This window comes from Macaca fascicularis, chromosome 8 (genome assembly GCF_037993035.2).
Source record: "Macaca fascicularis isolate 582-1 chromosome 8, T2T-MFA8v1.1".
Taxonomy (NCBI): Eukaryota; Metazoa; Chordata; class Mammalia; order Primates; family Cercopithecidae; genus Macaca; species Macaca fascicularis.
Window position 1 is genome coordinate 27,646,985 of NC_088382.1, and position 22,033 is coordinate 27,669,017.

The following is a 22,033-nucleotide window of genomic DNA, read 5'->3' on the forward strand; positions in this document are numbered from 1 at the left end:
CTCCTGCCTCAGCCTCCCGAGTAGCTGGGACTACAGGCACGTGCCACCATGCCCGGCTAATTTTTTTTTTTTTTTTTTTTTTTTTTTTGTATTTTCAGTAGAGACGGGGTTTCACCGTGTTAGCCAGGATGGTCTCGATCTCCTGACCTCATGATCCGCCCACCTCAGCCTCCCAAAGTGCTGGGATTACAGGTGTGAGCCATCGCCCCCGGCCTATTCTTTTTTAGTAGGTTAACATTTAATGTTAATGTTACCATTCCTATTAACATTACATTAAATGTTATGATTCGTATGGTTGGAATTATTTCATTTCTGTTTATCTCCTCTGTTACTATCCTTTTTCCTTTGATCTTTGGCTTACTTTATTTTTCACTTTCCCTACTGGCTTCTTATTAATCTGTTAAATTTGTAACAATGACTCTCTACATTAGATTTAATTTTCATTTTAGAAATTGCAGCATATATTTACAATTAATTAAGTTATTATTTATAGTTAATACCATGTCATTGTACCTAAAATGTAAAAATATTGCAGTAAGTTCACTTACAGATACTACTTATTTGTGCAAATTTGCCATATACATATATTTATATATTTATATAGATTATTAATCCCATGATGCATAACTATAATTTTGACTTTAAACATTTATATGTATCTTATGTGAAAATATAATGTTTTAGTTTATTCATTTATTTATCATTTCTTATCTCTCCCTTTTGTTAGAGGTTCAGTTTTTCATGTGTTACAATTTCATTCAAACTAAAGAACTTTTACCAACTTTTCTAGTATAGATCTGTGGCAAAAATTTACTTCAGTTTTCTTTTATCTGCAAGCCTATTTAGTCTTCCTTCTTGAAGGCTATTTTTTGCTGCATTTTGCTGCATATAAATTCTGGGTTCACCAATTTTCTTTTTCCTTTTTTTTTTTTTTTTTGCGACAGAGTCTTGCTCTGTCACCCAGGCTGGAGTGCAGTGGTGCGATCTTGGCTCATTGCAAGCTCCATATTTTTAGTGGAGACGGGGTTTCACCATGTTAGCCAGGATGGTCTTGATCTCCTGACTCATGATCCACCCGCCTCGGCCTCCCAAAGTGCTGGGATTACAGGGGTGAGCCACTGCACCTGGTCCATTTTCTGTATTTTTAAAGAAAAGATGATGACTGATGATGTTCTCCTCTCTTCTGGCTCACATGGTCTCTAATGCAATGTTAATAGTTGTATAAATTTCTGTTCCCCAGTCGTATAAATTTCCCCAGAAAGACGTGTTGTCTTTCTCTTGCTGGTTTCAAGATTTTGTCTTTATTTCTGATATGCTGCAATCTGACAGTGATGTGCAAAGGAGTGACTTTCTTCATATAAATGCTGTTTGATGTTTGCTGAACTTCTTGAAATTACAATTCATGTCTTTCTCCAAATTGGGTTCATTTTTTGCTACTACTTTTCCATTTTTTTCTATTATACCCTTTCTCCACTTTCTAGCACTCCACTTATCAGTATATTAGTCCTTTGATATAATCTACTTGACTCTGAAGCTCTACTTCTGTTCTGTCTCTTTTTCAGATTACATAATTTCTATTGAACTCTCATTGAGTCTGTCAGCTCTTTCTTTTATCAGTTTTGTTCTCATTTTAAGGATATCAAGTAAAACTTTTATCTAAGTAGGTTTTAGTTATAACATTTTCAATTTGTTTTTTAAAAATATAACTTCCATTTATCTGCCACAGTTCTACATTTTTGCATGCTTTGCAAATAACTTTCTTTTACTTTGCTGAGCATAGTTATAGTAGCTGCTTTAAAAGTCTTATCTATAATTTCAAGTTCTAGGTTAACTTGAGATAAGTCTCTGCTGATCATCTTTTCTCTTGACAATAGTTCAATGTTTTATGTTTCTTCATTGTATGAATTTGAATTATGAACTGAACAATTTGAATATTATGTGAAACGGACTCTGAATTCTGTTATGTTCCGCTAAAGAGTTCTCATATTTTCATTGTATTTGGAGATTAACTTTATTGGGCTTAAACTGCAAATTCTGTCTTCTGGGTGGCAGCTCAAATTTTAGCTCAGTTATTTTATTCTTAGCGTGGCTACTTTTAGTCTATCCCTCACAGGTCATAGTTCAGGGAAAATTCTGAATTTCAAACTGAGTTTGTTTACAGAACTGAGGATTCTCCCCACTCTCTCATTTTTTTTCCCATGATTACTGTGTACATTCCTGTTACTGTCATTACTCTAAACTCCATTGTATGGCTTTTCAAATCAGAACAACTGTGGTTTTCTAGCAGAGTTTTATCCATCCTCTATGAGGCAGACTTCAGCCTGACCTCAGGCTAAATGCTGTAAAACTGGAAACTTCATCTCATGCTGTGCCTTCTTCCCTGTGCCTCCTTCCCTTTCCTGGAGGATGCTGTTTTTGCTCCATACCTAGACCCTTTAGGTACTTTCTTTTTATATGTTATCCAGAACTAAATAACTATATACAGAATGTCTGTCTGATAGTAGCTTATTCAGCCATAGCAGTAGTGAAATGCTATATTTAGTTCATTTTAAACATTAGTTCAGCATTTTTTGACCACTCCTAGTATTCCAAATACTACCTTAGAAACCAGGAGACACAAATAAATAAAAATGAAAAAGTCCCTTTCCTAAGGTAGTTCACAGGTAACCTTGAAGACTGACCTGAAATACACCAGGGGTGAACAAATGATAATTGGTACAACAAATTGGACATGTATGTATGCATATCCCTTAATCTAAGAGTAATGCTTAAATTTGGAATATCTGTAGCATAAACAACAGCAACAATAACAAAAAATAAAATCAGACAAAGAACATGTAATAGCAGCCATGTGTGTGGCCCATGTAGCCTTGAATGTGTATTTTTAAAAATCTTTATTATTTTTATTTTATTTTTATTTTTATTTTTATTTATTTATTTATTTTTGAGACGGAGTCTCACTCGGTTGCCAGGCTGGAATGCAGTGGTGTGATCTTGGCTCACTGCAACCTCCGACTCCCTGGTTCAAGTGATTGATTCTCCTGCCTCAACCTCCCCAGTAGCTGGTATTAAAGGCATGCACCACGCCCAGATAATTTTTGTATTTGTAGTAGAGACCAGGTGTCACCATGTCGGCCAGGATGGTCTCAATCTCCTGACCTCATGATCCACCCACCTCAGCCTCCCAAAGTGCTGGGATTACAGGCGTGAGCCACCACGCCCGGCCGCTTCAAATGCTTATTATCTTCACCTGTACAGAAAAGGTTTGGTGACCTCTAAAATACATAATAAAAATGTGGCAGACATGAAAACGAACACCTTTGGAAGTGTGAAACACACCTTAGGAAGGGATCTCAAAATCTGCTTGATGGCGTCAGGAAGTATGTTTTGCACTGAGTTTAGAAGAACTTCTACAAGTTTCTTATGTTCAAATTGGGATCAAGAAGTGGCCGTGGGTAGTCCAAAAAGATGTTAAAAAAAAATTATTCAGTGACAGTTGTTAAAGCACCATAAGGCAGGCTTTATTCAGGCCCATCACTATAGATATAGAGACAACTGCAATGGTAAGGTCTTGCCACGGGGGAGAGAGATTGGGCTCAGTTCCAAATACAGCATGGCTAGTGTGAATTTGTTATTATTAGTATATATTGCGTTTACCTAAATATGTAGCTGTTAGGTTACTATGTATTAAGACATATTCACCACATATATCTTATGATGTGATGAATATAAGACATTTTCATCACATATATTAATGCATGTATTTTGCATTAATTTTGGTCTCAGGTTTTTACTTAGATAACATTTTCACCAAGCTTTTTAAAAAATACTGGTTTGCTAAAACTGCCAGAATCTATTTTCTAGTTTTTCTACAGTCTTTATGAACCATTGTATTTAGTTAGAAAGGCTTTTCATATGAGTGGGCTTGACTTTACTTTACTATTTTTAGCAGAAGAGGATCTTGCTGAGATGTGGAAGCAAACTGGACACTTCTCCATCACATTGTTGGTTGTATCTGTCAGATTTTTAGAATGAACAAGTCTCACCACCTGTCTGCCCTCTTTTTCAGGGAGTTCCTAGGCTCCAATTACAGTGAAACATTCTACTCCATGAAAGGAGAAGCGTTCACCAGGCATCTTCAGATCATGGTATCTTATGGAACTTTCCTGTGTCTCTTCTCTAAAAGTAGTATTTCCTGATGTGATTTTGAAACCCTGTTCTATCTGTACAAGCTGCTCCAGAAAGTACTACATCAGAAATAAGTTCTGAATTGATTACTCTCACCGAAAAATCATAGTATAAAAATACGATTGTGTGGACCCTAACCTCTTACTGTGTGACAAGCAAATCATTGACTGCTAATATATCTTTTCTTTTCCTAAACTGATTTCTATACACTCAATATGGTGTTAAGTCTGGGAGAGGGTAAAGCAGGACACCAAAAATATAAGGCACCTTATGAGGCTGTGATCAAGCTACATGGATAAAATCTGAAGCTATGAAACAAGTTTAAAATCTCCATTCATTGATCCTTTTGTGATTCTCACCCCTTTACCCAGTTTTTCTGATGCACCAATATTGAGGTCTTTTTTTCAATCCTCAAATGACTTTTTGTTCATTTGTTATTAATATAATTCCATTAATTTTAATAAAATCTAGATATAGATTTTATTTTTATACCCCCATTGCTTTTTTGCAAAGCAGGTCCTCTGTAACCTTCCAAGAGCATTACTTTTACCAAAACTATACATTTAAAAAAGTATTTCCTCCATTTAAAGCAACAGTCAACTTTTTTTTCTTTTTTTGAGATGGAGTGTCACTTTTTTTTTTTTTTTTTTTTTTTTTTTGAGATGGAGTCTCACTCTTTGGCCAGGCTGGAGTGCAGTGGCACAATCTTAACTCACCGCAACCTTCATCTCCCGGGTTCAAGCGATTCTCCTGCCTCAGCCTCCCGAGTAGCTGGGACTGCAGGCACATGCCACCACGCCCAACTAATTTTTGTATTTTCAGTAGAGGGGGGGTTTCACCATGTTGGCCAGGATGGTCTCGATCCCTTGGCCTCGGGATCCTCCCGCCTTGACATCCCAAAGTGCTGGAATTACAGGCATGAGCCACTGTGCCCGGCTGCAACTTCCAACTTCTATGAGAGCTAAGTCTTTATGCAATCTTCAAAATAGGACAAGAGGAAAACTGGGTAACATTCTTTGATGCAGGGGGTGGGTTATTTGTGAGAGTGTGAGGTCACTGGAAGACCATAGAAAGTGTCATCCATAGGTAGGATTTGAACACATGGAAATGATGGGAAAAATAATTATCTGATTGGACTACCACGGGCAGAGCATCAAGGAAGGAGTAAAAAAGACACCAATTTGATTGAAACAGGCCAGAGAGAAAGGCGTTAGGGGAACTGGTTGGAGAGGGAGACCTAGTTTTCATGATCATCAAGCATTTGTCTTGATTTCATGGGCAACTGGGAAAAATTATAGTATTATCACAGAAGGGTTAGTTTGATAAAAATTATAGGGTGGATTAAGAAGTTATATTTCTAAGGAGAATGGTCACAATTCTAAAACTACTGTCATCATTAATACACTATAAAACTTGTAGAGGAAGAATCTATACTTTGCTTTACACAAACTAATCACATAATTAAGGTAAAAGGCCTCTGAAGCAGGCTCAAATATTTCCAAATGAAAAAATTTAATGAATGAATGCATGAACAAATATCAATGCAATTTGTCAAAATAAAATATTGATATATTCCAAACAGAAAATATTTAGATATTAATATCTATATAATACCAATATTTATAGATATAGTAATAAAGTCTTCTTCTATTTTAGGATCACTGTTTTTACCAAGGATCCATAGTACATGAATATGATTCAGCTGCCAGTATCAGTACGTGTAATGGTCTAAGGTAAGGCAGAATATCTTTCGTTTTCCTTTATGAGTTTTCCTATGGATTTTCAAAGAAATTAACTTTGTTGATTTTCTTTTATCACTCCTGGTATACAGAAAAATGAATAAGAAGAAAGTTGCTGTGCACTTTTAGCAGTTTCAGCTCTAGCCTATGATTTGAGTTTTGACAAACAGATGTCCATTGCATAGTCCTGAACGAGACATGCTTTGCAGTATATAAATAAGGGATTCATATTTGGAAGATTACTGATAATCATTTAGTCTGGCCTCTCATTTTATTGATCAGGATACTGACTGAAATTAGAAACTGTCTCCTGAATATTTCATTTGCTAGTGGTAAAATTGAGTCCAAAACCCAGGTCTTTTGAATACTAGTTTTGTGAATTCCCATTATGCCATGAGGCTTGACCCATTTAGTTTTTACTAAATCCAGCTGTGTTTGCAGCCTCGTGAAAGTAAAAATTCAGAAGTAAGGCCTATAGTTCTCTATAGATCATAGGCTCATGAACAAAGAAGGATGATGTAGAGAGGTAAAGAGTAGAAGAACAAGGAAGTTTTGTCTTTAATTATGGGAAATTTACTTGACTAGTTCTTAGTATTTTCAAGAATGAGAACCCCTTTAGTGACACAATTACCACATATTAGTATTTTTACTTTCATATATTTACTTTTATATATATTCCACGTCGTGATAGACATAGAAACTCACATAATTTTTGCAATAAGTCATAAGACTTGACAGCGGTCCACAACCACCAGTGGGACTTGCTACCCTACCTGTACTCAAAGCAGATATTAGGCTGTGCAACTTCTGAAAATCTAGTAAGTTGACTCTTAGAAAAAAGTATTGATTCAGTCAAAGGCTATGTATCATCACATTTCCTTACCACTGAAAGCACCCTCCTACATGTTCATGAGGCGCTGGCTTTGTAGTTTCTCTTTCTTGAAAAGACAAAGTCAGTGCAATGAAATAGAGCAACTATAGACCTTGAATATACATTGTGTTCCCAATTTCTACAGGGGATTCTTCAGAGTAAATGACCAAAGATACCTCATTGAACCAGTGAAATACTCAGATGAGGGAGAACATTTGGTGTTCAAATATAACCCGAGGGTGCCGTATGTTGCCAATTATTCCTGTACAGAGCTTAATTTTACCAGGAAAACTGTTCCAGGCGATACTGAATCTGAAGGAGACCCCAAAATGAAAGTGAGTATTATTAAGTCATCTTTACCCCAAATGAAACACCTTTTATTTTCTTGATGATGTCTAGGGAGAAAGCATGAGTGTAGCTAGTGAAATGTATGTGTTACTTTGAGTCTGGCACTTTATCAGATATTTGAAATTTGAAAACTTTTGTTTCAGTTATCTATGTAAAAAGTTTATTTTCATAGAGTAAATCTGTTTGTTTCATGAGTTTCAACAAAGGATGATTCTACAATCCTACGTATAGATTGATAGCACTGGGGCTATGAGTAGTTGGAAATAATGGAATTTTCAATGTCCTAAAACATAATCTAGAGATATTATCTTTCCTTGTCTTCCCTGACATTTTTTTTGCAGAATTATTGATGGCAAGCTATGGTCAGCCCTTTTTATCATCCAAATATTTTAATGGTTAAGGACAATTAAGGATAAAACAAGTTCAGTTTCTGGTGGGATGGTTGTATAAACATAGTCCTTGGAGCTTTAGGTTTTTCTACACAACTAATCTATATCTCCTTAAATTCCCGTGGATGTTAGCCTGTAAACTACATTGTTGTTTTTCTTTTTCATATGTCCTTGATTCATATAGTGTCTGAAACATACTATATGCCTAATGGATGTTTCTTGATTGAATAAATCAACAAATAAATGATTACCTAGTCCATAGAAAAATGATTTAGCCAAATCTTTGAACAATTTACCTCTGGTTTGTCCTCAGAGAATGTGTACATACCTCGGTGCATGCATACTGAAACCTGAACACTTAGAAGAATCTCCTGGTATTGGTGTTTCATAGACATAAAAGATCAGCCAGGCATGGTGGCTCATGCTTCATGCCTATAATCACAACACTTTGGGAGGCTGAGGCAGGTGGATCATTTGAGGTCAGAGTTTGAGACCAGCCTGGCCAACATGGTGAAACCCCGTGTCTACTAAAAATACAAAAAATTGGCCAGGCAGTAGTGGAGTGTGCCTATAATCCCAGTTACTTGGGAGGCTGAGGAAGAAGAATGGCTTGAAACTCAGGAGGTGGAGGCTGCGGTGAGCTAAGATCTTGCCACTGCACTCTAGTCTGGGTGACAGAGTGAGACCCTTTCTCAAAAGAAAAATAAATAAATATATAAAAATAAAAATAAAAGATCTATAATTAGCAAAATTTATACATGTTTCCTTGGAATTGAGACTACTGAAAATTAGAAAGTTGAGAGGCAGGGGAAGGAGTACAAGAAATGCAGTCGGTCCTATTACTCCATCCTCTGTTTTAACTGTCAGGTACAGATGGATGTTTTTCACACAAGCTTACTAATGAAGCATTGACTCAGTAAATGAAGAAAACAAAACCTAAATGTTAAAGTATGAGTTTATGATTCTTTACAACTCTTATTTCACCTGAAAGCCTAAACAAAGCATTAGGAAAAAGAGCTAATCCATGCTGGACTTAATACCAAGTGATGGTTTGATGGGTGCTGCAAACCACGATGGCACACATTTACCTACATAACAAACCCACACACCCTCACATGCAGCCTGGAAATTAAAAAATAAAATAATTTTTTTAAAAAAAGAAAAGATAAAAAGAACAAATAGGAAATACTACAATCCGATATATAGGACCCCATGTTTAATCATATAGTAGATCTCATTTAGATAAATTTATATAATTTTTATATATTCATGTGCCTCCCCATTTTGTATCAATAATATTAACATTTCTTATCTTGAAAATATTAGTTTTTTTTTCCAACTTAAAGGGTTAAGATAAAAAGTGTTTAATATACTTCAACTGGATTTTCCTTAAATTTACAGGCTATCCATAATGAAAAGTACATTGAATTGTTCATTGTTGCTGATGATACTGTGGTAAGTTTTCAGCTGAACATATCTCTCTTTATTCTTCCTTGTAGAACTTGTAGTTATGATTCTAGCATAGAGAAAAAGGTATTCTAATCAGAGTTCCATTCTAGGCTCAAAGTCCTATTTTTAGTTTTCCAAAGCAGATGTATATAAGAGACTATAGGGTCCTTTGCCACAATAGCAGACTAACCCAAAATAGAACACCTGTCCCCATTAAGAATGTATGGAAATGCTGAATGACATACAAAAAATTGAAAACATTTTAGCAACCTATTGTTAAGCTCAAAAGAAAAAGTGGAAAATCTACAACTACTAAAAACGAAGAAGAAAATCTCTGTCAGAACAGTAAGTAAAATTTAAAGGCTTGGTGATCCCGATATATAGAATGCAAAAAGAGGCAATTAAGAAATTAAACCCCTGAGAAGCAAAATACTGAAATTTGGAAAGGAGACCTCTGCATCATTCTCAGAGTCATAAAGGGCTGCCCATCTCAGAAAAGGGAACTAGAAACGCTCCACAGAAACTGCAAGAAATAAAGGAAATTTTCTGTCTGCCTGTAGCCATGAGCAGGTAAAATGTTACACATGGGAAAACAAATCTGTTTGTGTTATGCACAGATGTGGGACATGATATTATATATTTCTTCAGATGCAGCATTGCCAAGCAAACTTTTTAATATAAAAACTTATTAGAGGCCTGCTAAACTGCTGGAGGTCAAGTCAAAAATGCCCTAAAATGACTCTTTAATAATCTAAGATAAAATGAACTACATAAGGAAGCCAACCAACTTAAAGAAAAGGAAAATAAGCTCTCCAGGATCTGTAAATCATCCAGCGATATTTCAGACTATGCTATAACATTAAATTATATATTTTAAGTTATTAAAGATGTAAAGATGAATAAAAATGATGTTAAAATAACTAGAAAAGACTGGAAAACAGGGCAGGCATACTTGAAAAACTACCTGTTTTAACATTTATAAAAGGAAAAAGTATATACCCTTGGAAAAATTAAACAGAAGATTAGACGCATGTGAAGAAATAATTAGTGAATTGGAGAGTGGAGGAGTTAGAGAAACAACCATTTCTCCAGAGAAATAATAAGTTGGAAACTGTAAAAGAGAACATAAGAGATATTAATTCAGAATATGAAGTTTATAAAGAGTGAATGGGAATGACTGGATGACAGATGACAAATGAGAGGCAATTCTTGAGAATCTTCCAGAAGGAAAGGAATAAACAAATCAGGTAACATTGTAGAAAAATTTCTGAATATCAAAGACAAAGAAAAATCTTTTAAAATCAATTATAAGAAAGAGATAGATTGACTATAAGTAAATCACAAACAGAGCATACCTTTCAAACAACAGAAGACATAGTTTCTAGAACAATATGTTCAAACAGCTAATGCAAAATGTAAAATTTAAATTGAGTACTAAAATATCAGGCAAGGATAAAGGTTGGGAGAAAGAAATCATACTTAAAATGTTCTATGGGAATTTTAGATTAGGAATGTAAAGGTAGTCACAATTTTACACTTGGTAAGTCAAGTATGGGTGTTAAAATTTTATTTGTAATCACTATTAACCTAGCAATTAGAATGTAAATATCCCAAAACAGTAGAGGGGGATAGATGGATTTGAACATTAAAAAAAAAAAAAAAAAAAGACCAACAGAAAGTCTCAAAGAAAATACACACATGCACACATATGCCAACAGTCATGCACCGCATAACAATGTTTTGGTCAATAGACCACATATATGAAAGTGGTCCCATTGGATGATAATGAAAAATTCCTATACTAGTGACATCGTAGCCATCATAAAATTATAGCACAATGTTTCACTCATGTGTCTGTGGTGATGCTGGTGTAAACAAACCTACCACATTGCCAGTTATATGAAAGTACAGCACATACAATTATGTATAGTACACAATACTTGATAATAAAAAACAACTATGTTGCTGGTTTATGTATTCACTATGTTATATTTTTTATTGTTATTTTATAGGGTATTCTTATTGATATATTTAAAAAGTTAACTGTAAAAGAGACTCAGGTGGGTCCTTCAGGAGGTATTCCAGGAGAAGGCATTGTTATCATAGGAGATGGCAGCTATATGTATATAATTGCCCCAAAGACCTTCCGGGGGGACAAGTTATGGAGGTGGAAGACAATGATATTGGTGATCCTGATTTTGTGTAGGTTTAGGCTAATATGTGTGGTTTTTGTCTTAGTTTTTAACAAAAATTTAAAAAGTAAAAATAAAAATTAGAAAAAAGATTACAGAATATAGATATAACAAAAATATTTTTGTACAGCTGTACAATGTGTTTGTATTTTAAACTGTTGTCTAAAAAGTCAAAAGTTCAAAAACTTTTAGTTTATAAAGTAAAAAAGTTACAGTAAGCCAAGCTTAATTTATTATTAAAGAAATAAAATTATACTTGTATAAATATAGTGGAGCCAAGTGTACAGTGTTTATAAAGTTCACCGTGAGGTACAGTAATGTCCTAGGCCTTTACATTCACTCACTGATTCATTCATTGATTCACTCAGAGAAACCTTCAGTCCTGTAAGCTCCATTCATAATTAGTTCCCCAGGAGGCATACCAGTTTTTTATTTTTTATTTTTTGTCATTTATAACATTTTTTGTACTTTTTCTAAGTTTACATATACAAAAAGCATTATGTTACAATTGCCTACAATATTCAGTATAGTAACCTGCCCTATAGGTTTGTAGCCTAGGAGCAGTAGGCGCTATACCATATGGTATACATGTGTAGTAGGTTATAACATCTAGGTTTGTGTAAGTATGCTTTATGATGTTTGCACAATGATGAAATCACCTAAGAATGCATTTCTCAGAATATATTCCCATTGTTAAGCAATGTATGACTATATTACATATATACATACATACATATAGAATTGTAAATACAAAAATAAAATATGTGAAAGTAATTCCAAATGTGTCAGAAATTAGAGTAAATGTAACAATTACATCTGCCTGTTAGAGGTTAGAAAGTCTTGACCAGGCATGGTGGCTCATGCCTGTAATCCCAGCACTTTGGGAGGCCAAGGCGGGTGGATCATCTGAGGTCAGGAGTTCAAGACCAGCCTGACCAACACAGTGAAACCCCGTCTCTACTAAAAATATGAAAATTAGCTGGGCGAGGTGGCACGCGCCTGTAATCCCAGGTTCTCAGGAGGTTGAGGCAGGAGAATTGCTTGAATCTGGGAGGTGGAGGTTGCAGTGAGCTGAGATCATGCCACTGCACTCCAACCTGGGTGACAGAGTGAGACTCCCTCCATCTCCCAAAATACAAAACAAAACAACAACAAAAAAAGAAGTTAGAAAGTCTCAAACTGTATATATAAAAAAGGATATTATGACATTTATAAGAAATATAGCTAAACTTCTCAGAAACTTGAAAAATCTCATTAAATAATAACATAAAGTAGATCTTTCCCCCAAAAAAGATATCTTATTATTTTAATAGTATGTAAAGGATAATTTATGATTTAAAACGTTATTTGAGATAAATTGGAAAATTAATTAGAAAAAGAGTACCAGAAGGACATAAAATATGAAAACACCTAAAAACAAAGTATAAAAAGATAACAAAAATGTAACAGGCTTGCCAGAGAAAGCAGGGTATTTTTTAGCTCTTCTCTATCAGAAAATTTTAAGTCAAGAGGAATAGCTTCAGCAAAAATTGATAAGATTTGAACTACAAAAATGTAAGTTGGATCTAACCAATTGATATACTACCTTGCATTTTTTAAAAAAGAATATGTATATTTTTCATGTACAAATAACATATTTGAAAAAATTAACAGGGTATCTGGCCACAAAGAAAATAAATAGAAATAACAAAGAGATATCATAAGATCACTTTTTGCTTTTTCACCACAACCAAATTAGAAGTTATAACAAAAATTGTTTAATTAGACCATTAAAAGACACTTGGTTGGGAAACTTAAAGCAAAATATATTTCCAAATATTAATTGTCTAAAAAATTAAATCTGAAATTATGGACTATTTATAACTGACCAAAAACAAAAAAACACTAAAGTAAAATTTACTCGATACAGGTAGCATATCAGTATTTAGACATTTGTCAATTTAAACAGTTTTATTAAGAAAAAAGAAAGAAAATAAAGAGACTAAGAGTCCAACTAGAGAGATTTGAAAACAAAACAGTATAAATCCAAAGAAGATAGAAAGAGGAAAGTAATTTAACAATGAGAAAAATCAATAAAACCACAAGGCGAAACAAAAGACAAAAAAACGTCCAGTGGAGTAGTTCAACAGAGCCGAGTACTAGTTCTCTGAAAACATTAATGAAATAGACAAGCTTCTGACAATGCCGATTAAAAAAAATAAAAATATATGTAAAGTTAGAAAATAAAATATAATTATAAATAAAATTAAGGTTACACATCATTAAAATATACGAAGAACTATGTACCAATAAATTTATAAACAGAAGTATGTAGTTAAATGTTATCAAGCTGACTCAACAATAAATAGGAAATCCCAAAAATATTTACAACAAATTTGAAAAATTACATAAGTAGGCCACAACCTATCAACAAATAAAGACACCAGGCTCAGACTAGTTTGGTGACAAGTTTTACCAAAGTTTGTTGTAATAAATAACCTTACCTTTTACAAACTGTTCCAAAGAATAGGAAAAGAGGAAAAAATCCCACATTTTATATGGTTATTCTAATCTTTGTATTATTTATCTACCACTGTGTCATAAACTAATCAAAACCTGGTGGGTAATCAATGACTCATGCAGCTGCAATAATCTATTGACTCCACTGACTGGCTAGTCTAAGATGGCCACGGTCATTAGCCTGGGACGTGGTATTGGGTTTCAGCTGGCCATGTCTCTCCAGTAGCCTAGCTGGTTATGCTTCCTTGCATCATAGCTGGGCATCAAAGCATCAAAAGAGAGGAGAGGCTCCAAGGTGCAAGAGCCTTTCAAGCTTCTGTTTGTACATGTTTACATGTCTCACCCAAAGTAAGTCATATGTCCAAGCCTAGAATCAACGTTGGAGGAAACTTATAAAAAGATACAGATACCTGTAAGAGTGATTCCTTGAGTCATTACAATAACAATCTATGACAACTGATAATATTGGTAACAAATCTAGACGTGATCTTATGAGAAAGTAAAATTATAAGCTAATTTCACTTATAAATGCAACTTCAAATGTCCAAGAAATATTTGCAAACCCAAGCCAAGATATATCCATAAACAGTTTACATGAGAGTAATGGTTTCCTCCAGTGATGTGAATATTGCTTTGCTTTGACATGAATAGATATTTTTAAATTGATAATCTCATATATATATATATATATATATATATATATATATAGTAGGTATTTGTGTATGTATACACACATATAATTCAACACTCATTCATAATAAAACTCTTAGGATATAAAAAATGGAAGAAAATAAAGTAAATTTACCAAACTCCTGTTTAGTATAAACATTAAACTTATTAATAAAATGCTGGCAGTTTTCCTCCAAAATTGGGAATAAGGTACATATGCTCATTGTCACCAGATGTTTTTAGCATTTTTACTGAAATTCCCAGCCAATGTAATAAGAAAAAAAAGGTAAGACCCATTTTAATTGAAAAGATATAACATTTTTACACATTAAAAATAGAGGAAACTGTAGTTAACCTATGAAAAAAATTTTAAATTGAAATTGTAAGTTCTAAGCACTAAACAGATAGGCCTACACTATCATGTTGCTGAGAAATTTTAAAAAGAGTGCTAAGAGACACTATGCTCTTAATAATAATATACGTGTTATCAAAGACTAAGAACAGGTTATTAAAATTTTTACTCAGATACTAGGAGAAGGGTTGCTTGGTGTTATTTTAGTTGCATTAAACTGGGCTTTATGTGTATAGCTCTTGCACGTGCTGCTTTAATACCGTCTTAAAATATTTAAGGGTTTCTTTATTTACGTAAGTTCCTATGGTAAATCATCCATTTTCATTTGACAAATAGTTAATGTGCGTTCAGTATGCTAGGTTCTGAGTATTAATGATATATATGATAGCCAAACAAAAAGAGCAGCAGAGGTCAGGTGCAGTGGCTCACACCTGTAATCCCAGCACTTTGGGAAGCCAAAGTGGAAGGACTGTTTGAGACCAGGAGTTTGAGACCAGCCTGGGCAACAGAGCGAGACCCCATCACTACAAAAAAAAAAGAAGGAAAAAAAAATAGCTGGGTGTGGTGGTGTGTACCTGTGAATCTAACTACACAGGAGGCTGAGACAGGAGGATCAAATGAGCCCAGGAGGTCAAGGCTGCAATGAGTCATGTTCACGCCAATGCACTCCAGCCTGGATGATAGAGCAAGACCTTGTCTGGAGGAACAACAACAATAAAAAGGGCAAGAAAGCAAGAGAAGGGTAGAAAATGTGAGCATTCCGATCAAATAAAATAAGGAAACCAAAGGCAGTCTTTGGAAACATGTTGAGAAGTTTACATATCTTGAAGATAGTGTGGAATTCTCAGCAGGGAAGTTAAGTGAGGATATGGATGATACACTGACAGCTAGCAAGTTGAAAAAGAAGAGCAGAACACAAATGTCTGAATCCTGGGGAACACCAACTACTAAATAAAGATTTGGCAATAAAAGTACAAAGCTCATACCTAACCATTCCTCCTCCCTCTCCTCTGGTTGAAAATCACTGATTGATAAAGTACCTAATCTTTGTGATCCCTAAAATAGCCTCAGAATCTCTCTCCACAGTGAATTTTAGGCAATGACTTTTGGGTAATTCTTATCTATCAAGCAATCAATGGAAATCCTGTTGGGAAACATATTTGTCATCCAGTATTTAAAAGGATAATGGGAACGCACAATAAAATAGCAGGAGTGTACGGGGTAATAGAAACCAAGAAGTTAAGAAATTTATTGAAATTGAAAATGGTCAACATTAAATGTGGACAAGATGACCAGAAAGGAAAATATATTCACAATTTATTTGATAATTAAGAGAATATTTGTGGGTTTTTAAAAATAGTTTCAATGGAATAGTGTCAGTTATAACCAGAGTGTAGTAGGTTGAGTAGGTGGGAGATGAAAATTGAAGAATGCTATATCTTGGCATTATTTTGATATTTAACGTAACAGGAGAGCAATGGGATGGTAACAAGCAGATACTTGTAAGATTCAGGAAAGACAAGTTAATTTCTTATTTTTATTATGAAAGAAGTTTGACCATTTGCATTTATCCCTACAGTACACCTTATGTTATTATTAAGTACATTTGATCAAGTCTAAATTGATAATTGATACAAGATCCCAATGGTACAAAAAGGGAATGCAGTTAAAAGGAGAGAACAAAAGTCAGAATACACGGGACATGAAAGTCTGGTTTGCCCTCATAGCTGTTTCCTGGAGGGAAGGGGTAGCTACACTTTCCTTTCCCTGTTCAGCATATCTCCGGCTCCAGTGGGGTTTTTTTTATTACATATTCTTTACTTTGTGAACACCAAGGACACAGAAGGGTTAATAAAGTTGCTGTTCTTTGCCATATATTGATTGCTTTGTAGCTTTAATAGGTTTGTTTCATCTATATGATAAAAAATGGACTCTAAAGAACACTAATCAGTTGGTTTAATAAATTAATGTAATGTAGTATAATGTAATGTGGAAAGGAAACAAAGTTAGAAGGAAAAACTTGAAGTAATACTAAACCTAAGCACGTCTTTAGGAGAGCTGTATTTAGTTATTTTATATCAAAAACTTATTTAAGTTGTCTGGTGTTTAGCTGAATGAAAGGAGTTCTCTTTCTTCATTAGACCAATGATTTTTTTCTTTGTAATAGCTGACGATGAATGAAGTATTTTGTTGAGCTTTTATGTAACTCCTATTGTTAATGAATATTAATATGATATTTATATTTCCAGTATCGCAGGAATAGTCATCCTCACAATAAACTAAGGAACCGAATTTGGGGAATGGTCAATTTTGTCAACATGGTAAGGTTTGATATAGTTTTTGAATCAAGCCAATAATATGAGTGCAAAGAACCTTTCAGCACAGATCTCTGCCGGACTATTGTAGTCACCTGATATTAAGGGAGTACAAAGCACAAAGATTCACCAAGTAGACTCATAACAAAAATCCACGGGAAAAAGTAATAACAACAAACCACAGCTCTGAATTTTCAATTTTCGATGTAAATGGCATTTAATATTGAAATAAGTTTCAAAACTTGGTCTCTAACCACAAAATTTATGAAGCAATGTACAAAGAATATGAAAATCAATCACTATAAACCAAATCGCACTACTTTAAATCACTGCTCTGTGAAGTTGTATAATGAAAAGTCTTTTAAGCTATAAGTTGTTGTCCATGGTTTGGCATAGAAAGTGGAGCGTTTCAGTAAAATATATTAAAATGCTTAATTTGTCTAAATTAGAATGAGGTATACAACCCTTTTAAAAAAACAAATTGTGAATTGCAACACATTTTTTTTTTTTTTTTTGCTGACTCATTCTGAGACACCTCAGCCCTATTACTAGGATAAAGAGACCCCATAGGAAAAAGCTGTAAGGAAGGCCCCTCTAGGCCAATGGTTACTAATTCACCAGTTGAGGGACATTTAATCTGCTTGTAGTTTTTTTTTTTTTTTTTTTTTTTTTTTTTTTTTTTTTTTTGAGACGGAGTCTCACTCTGTAGCCCAGGCTGGAGTGCAGTGGCTGGATCTCAGCTCACTGCAGCTCCGCCTCCCGGGTCTACGCCATTCTCCTGCCTCAGCCTCCCGAGTAGTTGGGACTACAGGCGCCCGCCACCGCGCCCGGCTAGTTTTTTGTATTTTTTAGTAGAGACGGGGTTTCACCGTGTTAGCCAGGCTGGTCTCGATCTCCTGACCTCGTGATCCGCCCGTCTTGGCCTCCCAAAGTGCTGGGATTACAGGCTTGAGCCACCGCGCCCGGCTAATCTGCTTGTAGTTTTTGGCTATTGTAAATACAATGGCTTTAAACATTTGTGTATAGTTGTATGTGCAATTATAAAATTTCATTTTTCTTTGGTAAATAACGAAGAAGTAGAAATACTGGGTCATATGGAACGTGTATGCTTCTTTACAGTAATATATTCTTTGAAAGAAAGTTACTATGCACAGCTCACACTTAAGAAGTGTAAATTATGCTCTTCCTCCTTGACAATGGAGCATCTACATAAATTGCTTGAAATTTTTCTACGCAAGAGATTTATCTCTTTTCTTCCATTAACATGTATTTAATAATTTATTTATATCAGTGGATATTTATTTCGTACTTTGAGTTACAACCTAACACTACTTTATTTTGTTGCTCAAATTGTTTCACTTTTGTCCATTGGGCAATATTTCAGCTGGTCTATGTGTCCCTTTGGCATACCCTCATCAGTGTATGTGTGTCTGTGTGTGTGTGTGTGTGTGTGTGTGTGTGTGTGTGTGTGTGGTATTTATAGTGTTGGATTCTATGAACTTCTTGGATCTGTGATTTGCTGTTTTATACTATTTTTGAAAATTATTGACCATGATCTCTTCAAATATTTCTTCTGCCTTCTTATCTCTCTTCTCTTTGTTGTATTTCTATTATATGAATATTAGATCTTGTGGTTTTCCCACAGCTTTGGACCTTCCCCTATGTGGTTTTCACTCTTAACTCTTTGTGTTTCCATTTGGCTAATATATTTTGGGCCGACAGGATTCTTTCCTCACCCATGTCTAGCTTACTGATGTACTCATCAATGGTATTCTGTGTGTCTACTATATATGTACTCTGCTATTTTCATCCACTCTCTTTTATAGTTTCCACCTCTCTGCTGAAATTCCCTCATCTTTTCAAGCTTGTTTTTCAATATATTCATTTTTTTTATTACTACATAACAAGTTACCACAAACCTAGCACCTTAGAACAATACTCATTAACGATCTCACAATTTTTGTAGGCAGGAATCTGGGTACAGCATAACTGGGTTCTCTGCTCAGGATCTCAGAATGAGGAAATCGGGCCTGGCGATCTCAGCTTGTTATTGTTAGCAGAATTTAGTTCATGCAGTTGCAGGATTGAAGTCCTCAAATTCTTGCTGGCTGTCTGCTGGGGCCATCTCAGTTACTGGGGCCCCTGACAATTTCTTACCACACAGTGCTCTCTTGGACCCTTTTACAACATGTCAGGTTTCTTCTTTGGGCCACCAGGAGAAATGCTGCCGCTTCAAATTACTAGACTTGTTTTAAAAGATTAAATTAGGTCTACCTACAGTAAGTTCACTGTTATTCAACTCAGAATCCTCTGATTTGGGTGCCTTAATTGCATCTGAAAAGCTGTAAGCTCCCTTTATCTTTGTGCTGTATCATAACCTAAATATACTAATGAAATTCATCATACTCACAGTGCTGCCCACATTGAAAGGGAGGTCATTCCACAGTGTGTTAGTGTTCAGGAACAGGAATCCTTGGGGGCCATCTTAGAATTCTGCAAACCACATCCATCTTTTCCATTAGAGCCTTCAACATATTACTGATAACTAATTTAAATTTCCCATCAGACAATTTCAGCATGTGGGTCATCTATGAGTTTAGTTTTGTCAGCTCTTTTCTCTCCAACAGTGGGTTGTCTTTTCATGCTCTTTTGTATGTTCTTTAATGTTTTATTGGATAGTAGACAGTATGCATAGTAGAGTCTAACAAAATAGTATTTATGCCTGAAATGGTGCACTTCTTCTTTTGCTAGGTCATTAACATGTGGAAGTCGATTAATCTGGTCAGAAATTGAGCTGGTTTTGCTGTTGCTACTGCTACCTGCAGTGAACTATCAACTGCGTATTCATCTAGTGTTACTTTGTGCATAGGATGGGTCCTGCATTGTTGGAGAGCTTTTCCCCTTATTTCTGTTCCATTCTCAACTTTAGGCTTTGACAGCCAGCACCTCCCTTCACATTCTCACCCCTTCTTCAATAGTGGCCTGTTGTTTGCTCCTCAGTGCCTTCTAGCCTAGTTATGGGGCCCAGAGCACTTTCTATTATCCTGATTTAACCTCAGTCTTAGGGAAGCCCTGTCCATGGGTCATTGGCTGAGTATTTCTCAGTGTTCATTTTCCTCTCCATTGGTAGGAGATCCCGAATGGTCTGGGTTCAGGACAGTTTCCCACCTCTCCTCCAGGAGTAGAAGCCTATTTTTGTTTTGATTTGCTTTGTTTTGTTTTCCTTTTCTTCAGCTGTAATAAATTTTGATTTGAGTTCTGGGGGGAAAATTTGCTATAGCTCCCTTGGCAGCTTAAGGCTTGTGTTCCTTGGGGAAAGAGTTCGGTAGATGTTATAATTTTTTGCAAAGCAGCAATTCTCCCCTTCTTCAGGCCCACCCCACTGAGAGAGGTCATCTTGAAACTCCCTCTCTGTCCCCCACTGTGGTTGTCGGCATCCACGGAGGCCCATGGAGATCAATCTGTGTGCGGACCTGAGATCCCTGTGTCTGGATCTCCATGGGGCTCTGCATTCTCCTTCTCTCCCATACTTGGCCTTAAGCAATTCATTAATGATATTTGGTCAATTATTTCTACCCGTTAATAAAGTGCTCACCATCTTTCTTTCTCGTTATCTGCCACAAGGGAAGTGTTCTGGCACCACCTCTCCTTGAAGGAGACTGTCTTTGCCTAAGGTTCAGGCACACTTGTTGGCCCTATTGCCTCAGTTCTCAGGTGGACTCAGAAAAAAATATATGATTTTGTAGTTTCTCTGGCTTGTCCTTTTTGTCAGGGTAGAGGCAACATTCTTTCTAACTTCATACATTGTAGGCAGAAGCAGAACTTCTCCCAACTATTTCAATTTATGTCTGTGGAAATTGAAAATTTTCCCCATCCCTTTTTGTAAGAGGGAGGAAGGAACAATGTGGAGTGCAATGATTACATCTCATAATCACTTCTGTTTTCTTCCATTCCTTTTATCTTACAATTATGTCTTTTATCACTTCCCTGGCATTGACCCCAACTCAAGATTAAAACTCTCTCCTTGGTTTCTAATCTTCAAATAAACATACATATAAAACCATTGCATAGTGCTGAACTTTTACTGAAGATTTGTAGTTTAGATTGGGAGGTTACATAGCACATTATAAAACAAACAATTTAAGGTAACAAAGTCTAAAAGCCCGTGTGCCTGGCCATTGTGTCCCTTCTTACTGACCCTTTATTATCCTTCACAGAGCCCATACTCATATTATTTCACTGGATCCTTTCTTATTTTGACTTTCATTATGTCTTCACCCCTTTTAACTTAGAGATTCCACAGTTATTTCCCTACTATAAAGAGCAGTTCAATTCTCCACAACCTTCCATATGTGTGTATCCAAAACTATCCAAGAATTTAGCAGATAAAGCATGGCTTTTATTTTATAAGATTTGTTCTTATGAGAAGAAAATATAATCAGAATGACAAATAATATTTCCTTTTGCACTTGTGTGTAGTCTTGTAAATGTAAAGCCCACTTATGAATAGAGAGGGTCCGAAAATCCCAGGTTAAAATTATTGCTATGTCGTACTTAATTTCTGAAGTTTACCACACATTAAGATTAGGGCCAAGAGCCTGGTGTGGTGGCTCATGCTTGTAATCCCAACACTTTGGAAGATCAAGGCAGGAGAATCACTGAGCCCAGGAGTTCAAGACTAGACTGGGCAACAAAGTGAGACATCATTCCAACAAAAAAAAAAGAAGAAAGGAAAGGAAAGGAAAGGAAGAGAGAGAGAGAGAGAGAGAGAGAGAGAGAGAGAGAGAGAAAGAAAGAAAGAGAAAGAAAGAAAGAAAGAAAGAAAGAAAGAAAGAAAGAAAGAAAAAGAAAGAAAGAAAGAAAGAAAAAGAAAGAAAGAGAGAAATGAAGGAAGGAAGGAAGGAAGGAAGGAAGGAAGCAAGGAAAGAAAGAGAAAGAAAGAAAGACAGGTGCAGTGGTATGTGCCTGTAGTTCCAACTACTCAGGAAACTGAGGTGGGAGGATCCTTTGAGCCCAGGATTT

The 22,033-nt window shown here is 35.4% G+C and overlaps 1 protein-coding gene across 2 annotated transcripts in view; it reads left to right on the forward strand.

Annotated features, from left to right (window-relative positions):
• The window catches only part of ADAM7 (ADAM metallopeptidase domain 7), a 64,922-nt gene that overhangs the window by 14,380 nt on the left and 28,509 nt on the right, over window positions 1-22,033 (forward strand). For both annotated transcript variants that reach the window (NM_001319352.2, NM_001430228.1), the window contains 5 exon segments: window positions 4,070-4,148; window positions 5,845-5,921; window positions 6,944-7,133; window positions 8,937-8,990; window positions 16,946-17,017. In NM_001319352.2, coding sequence (NP_001306281.2) covers window positions 4,070-4,148; window positions 5,845-5,921; window positions 6,944-7,133; window positions 8,937-8,990; window positions 16,946-17,017 — 472 coding nt within the window.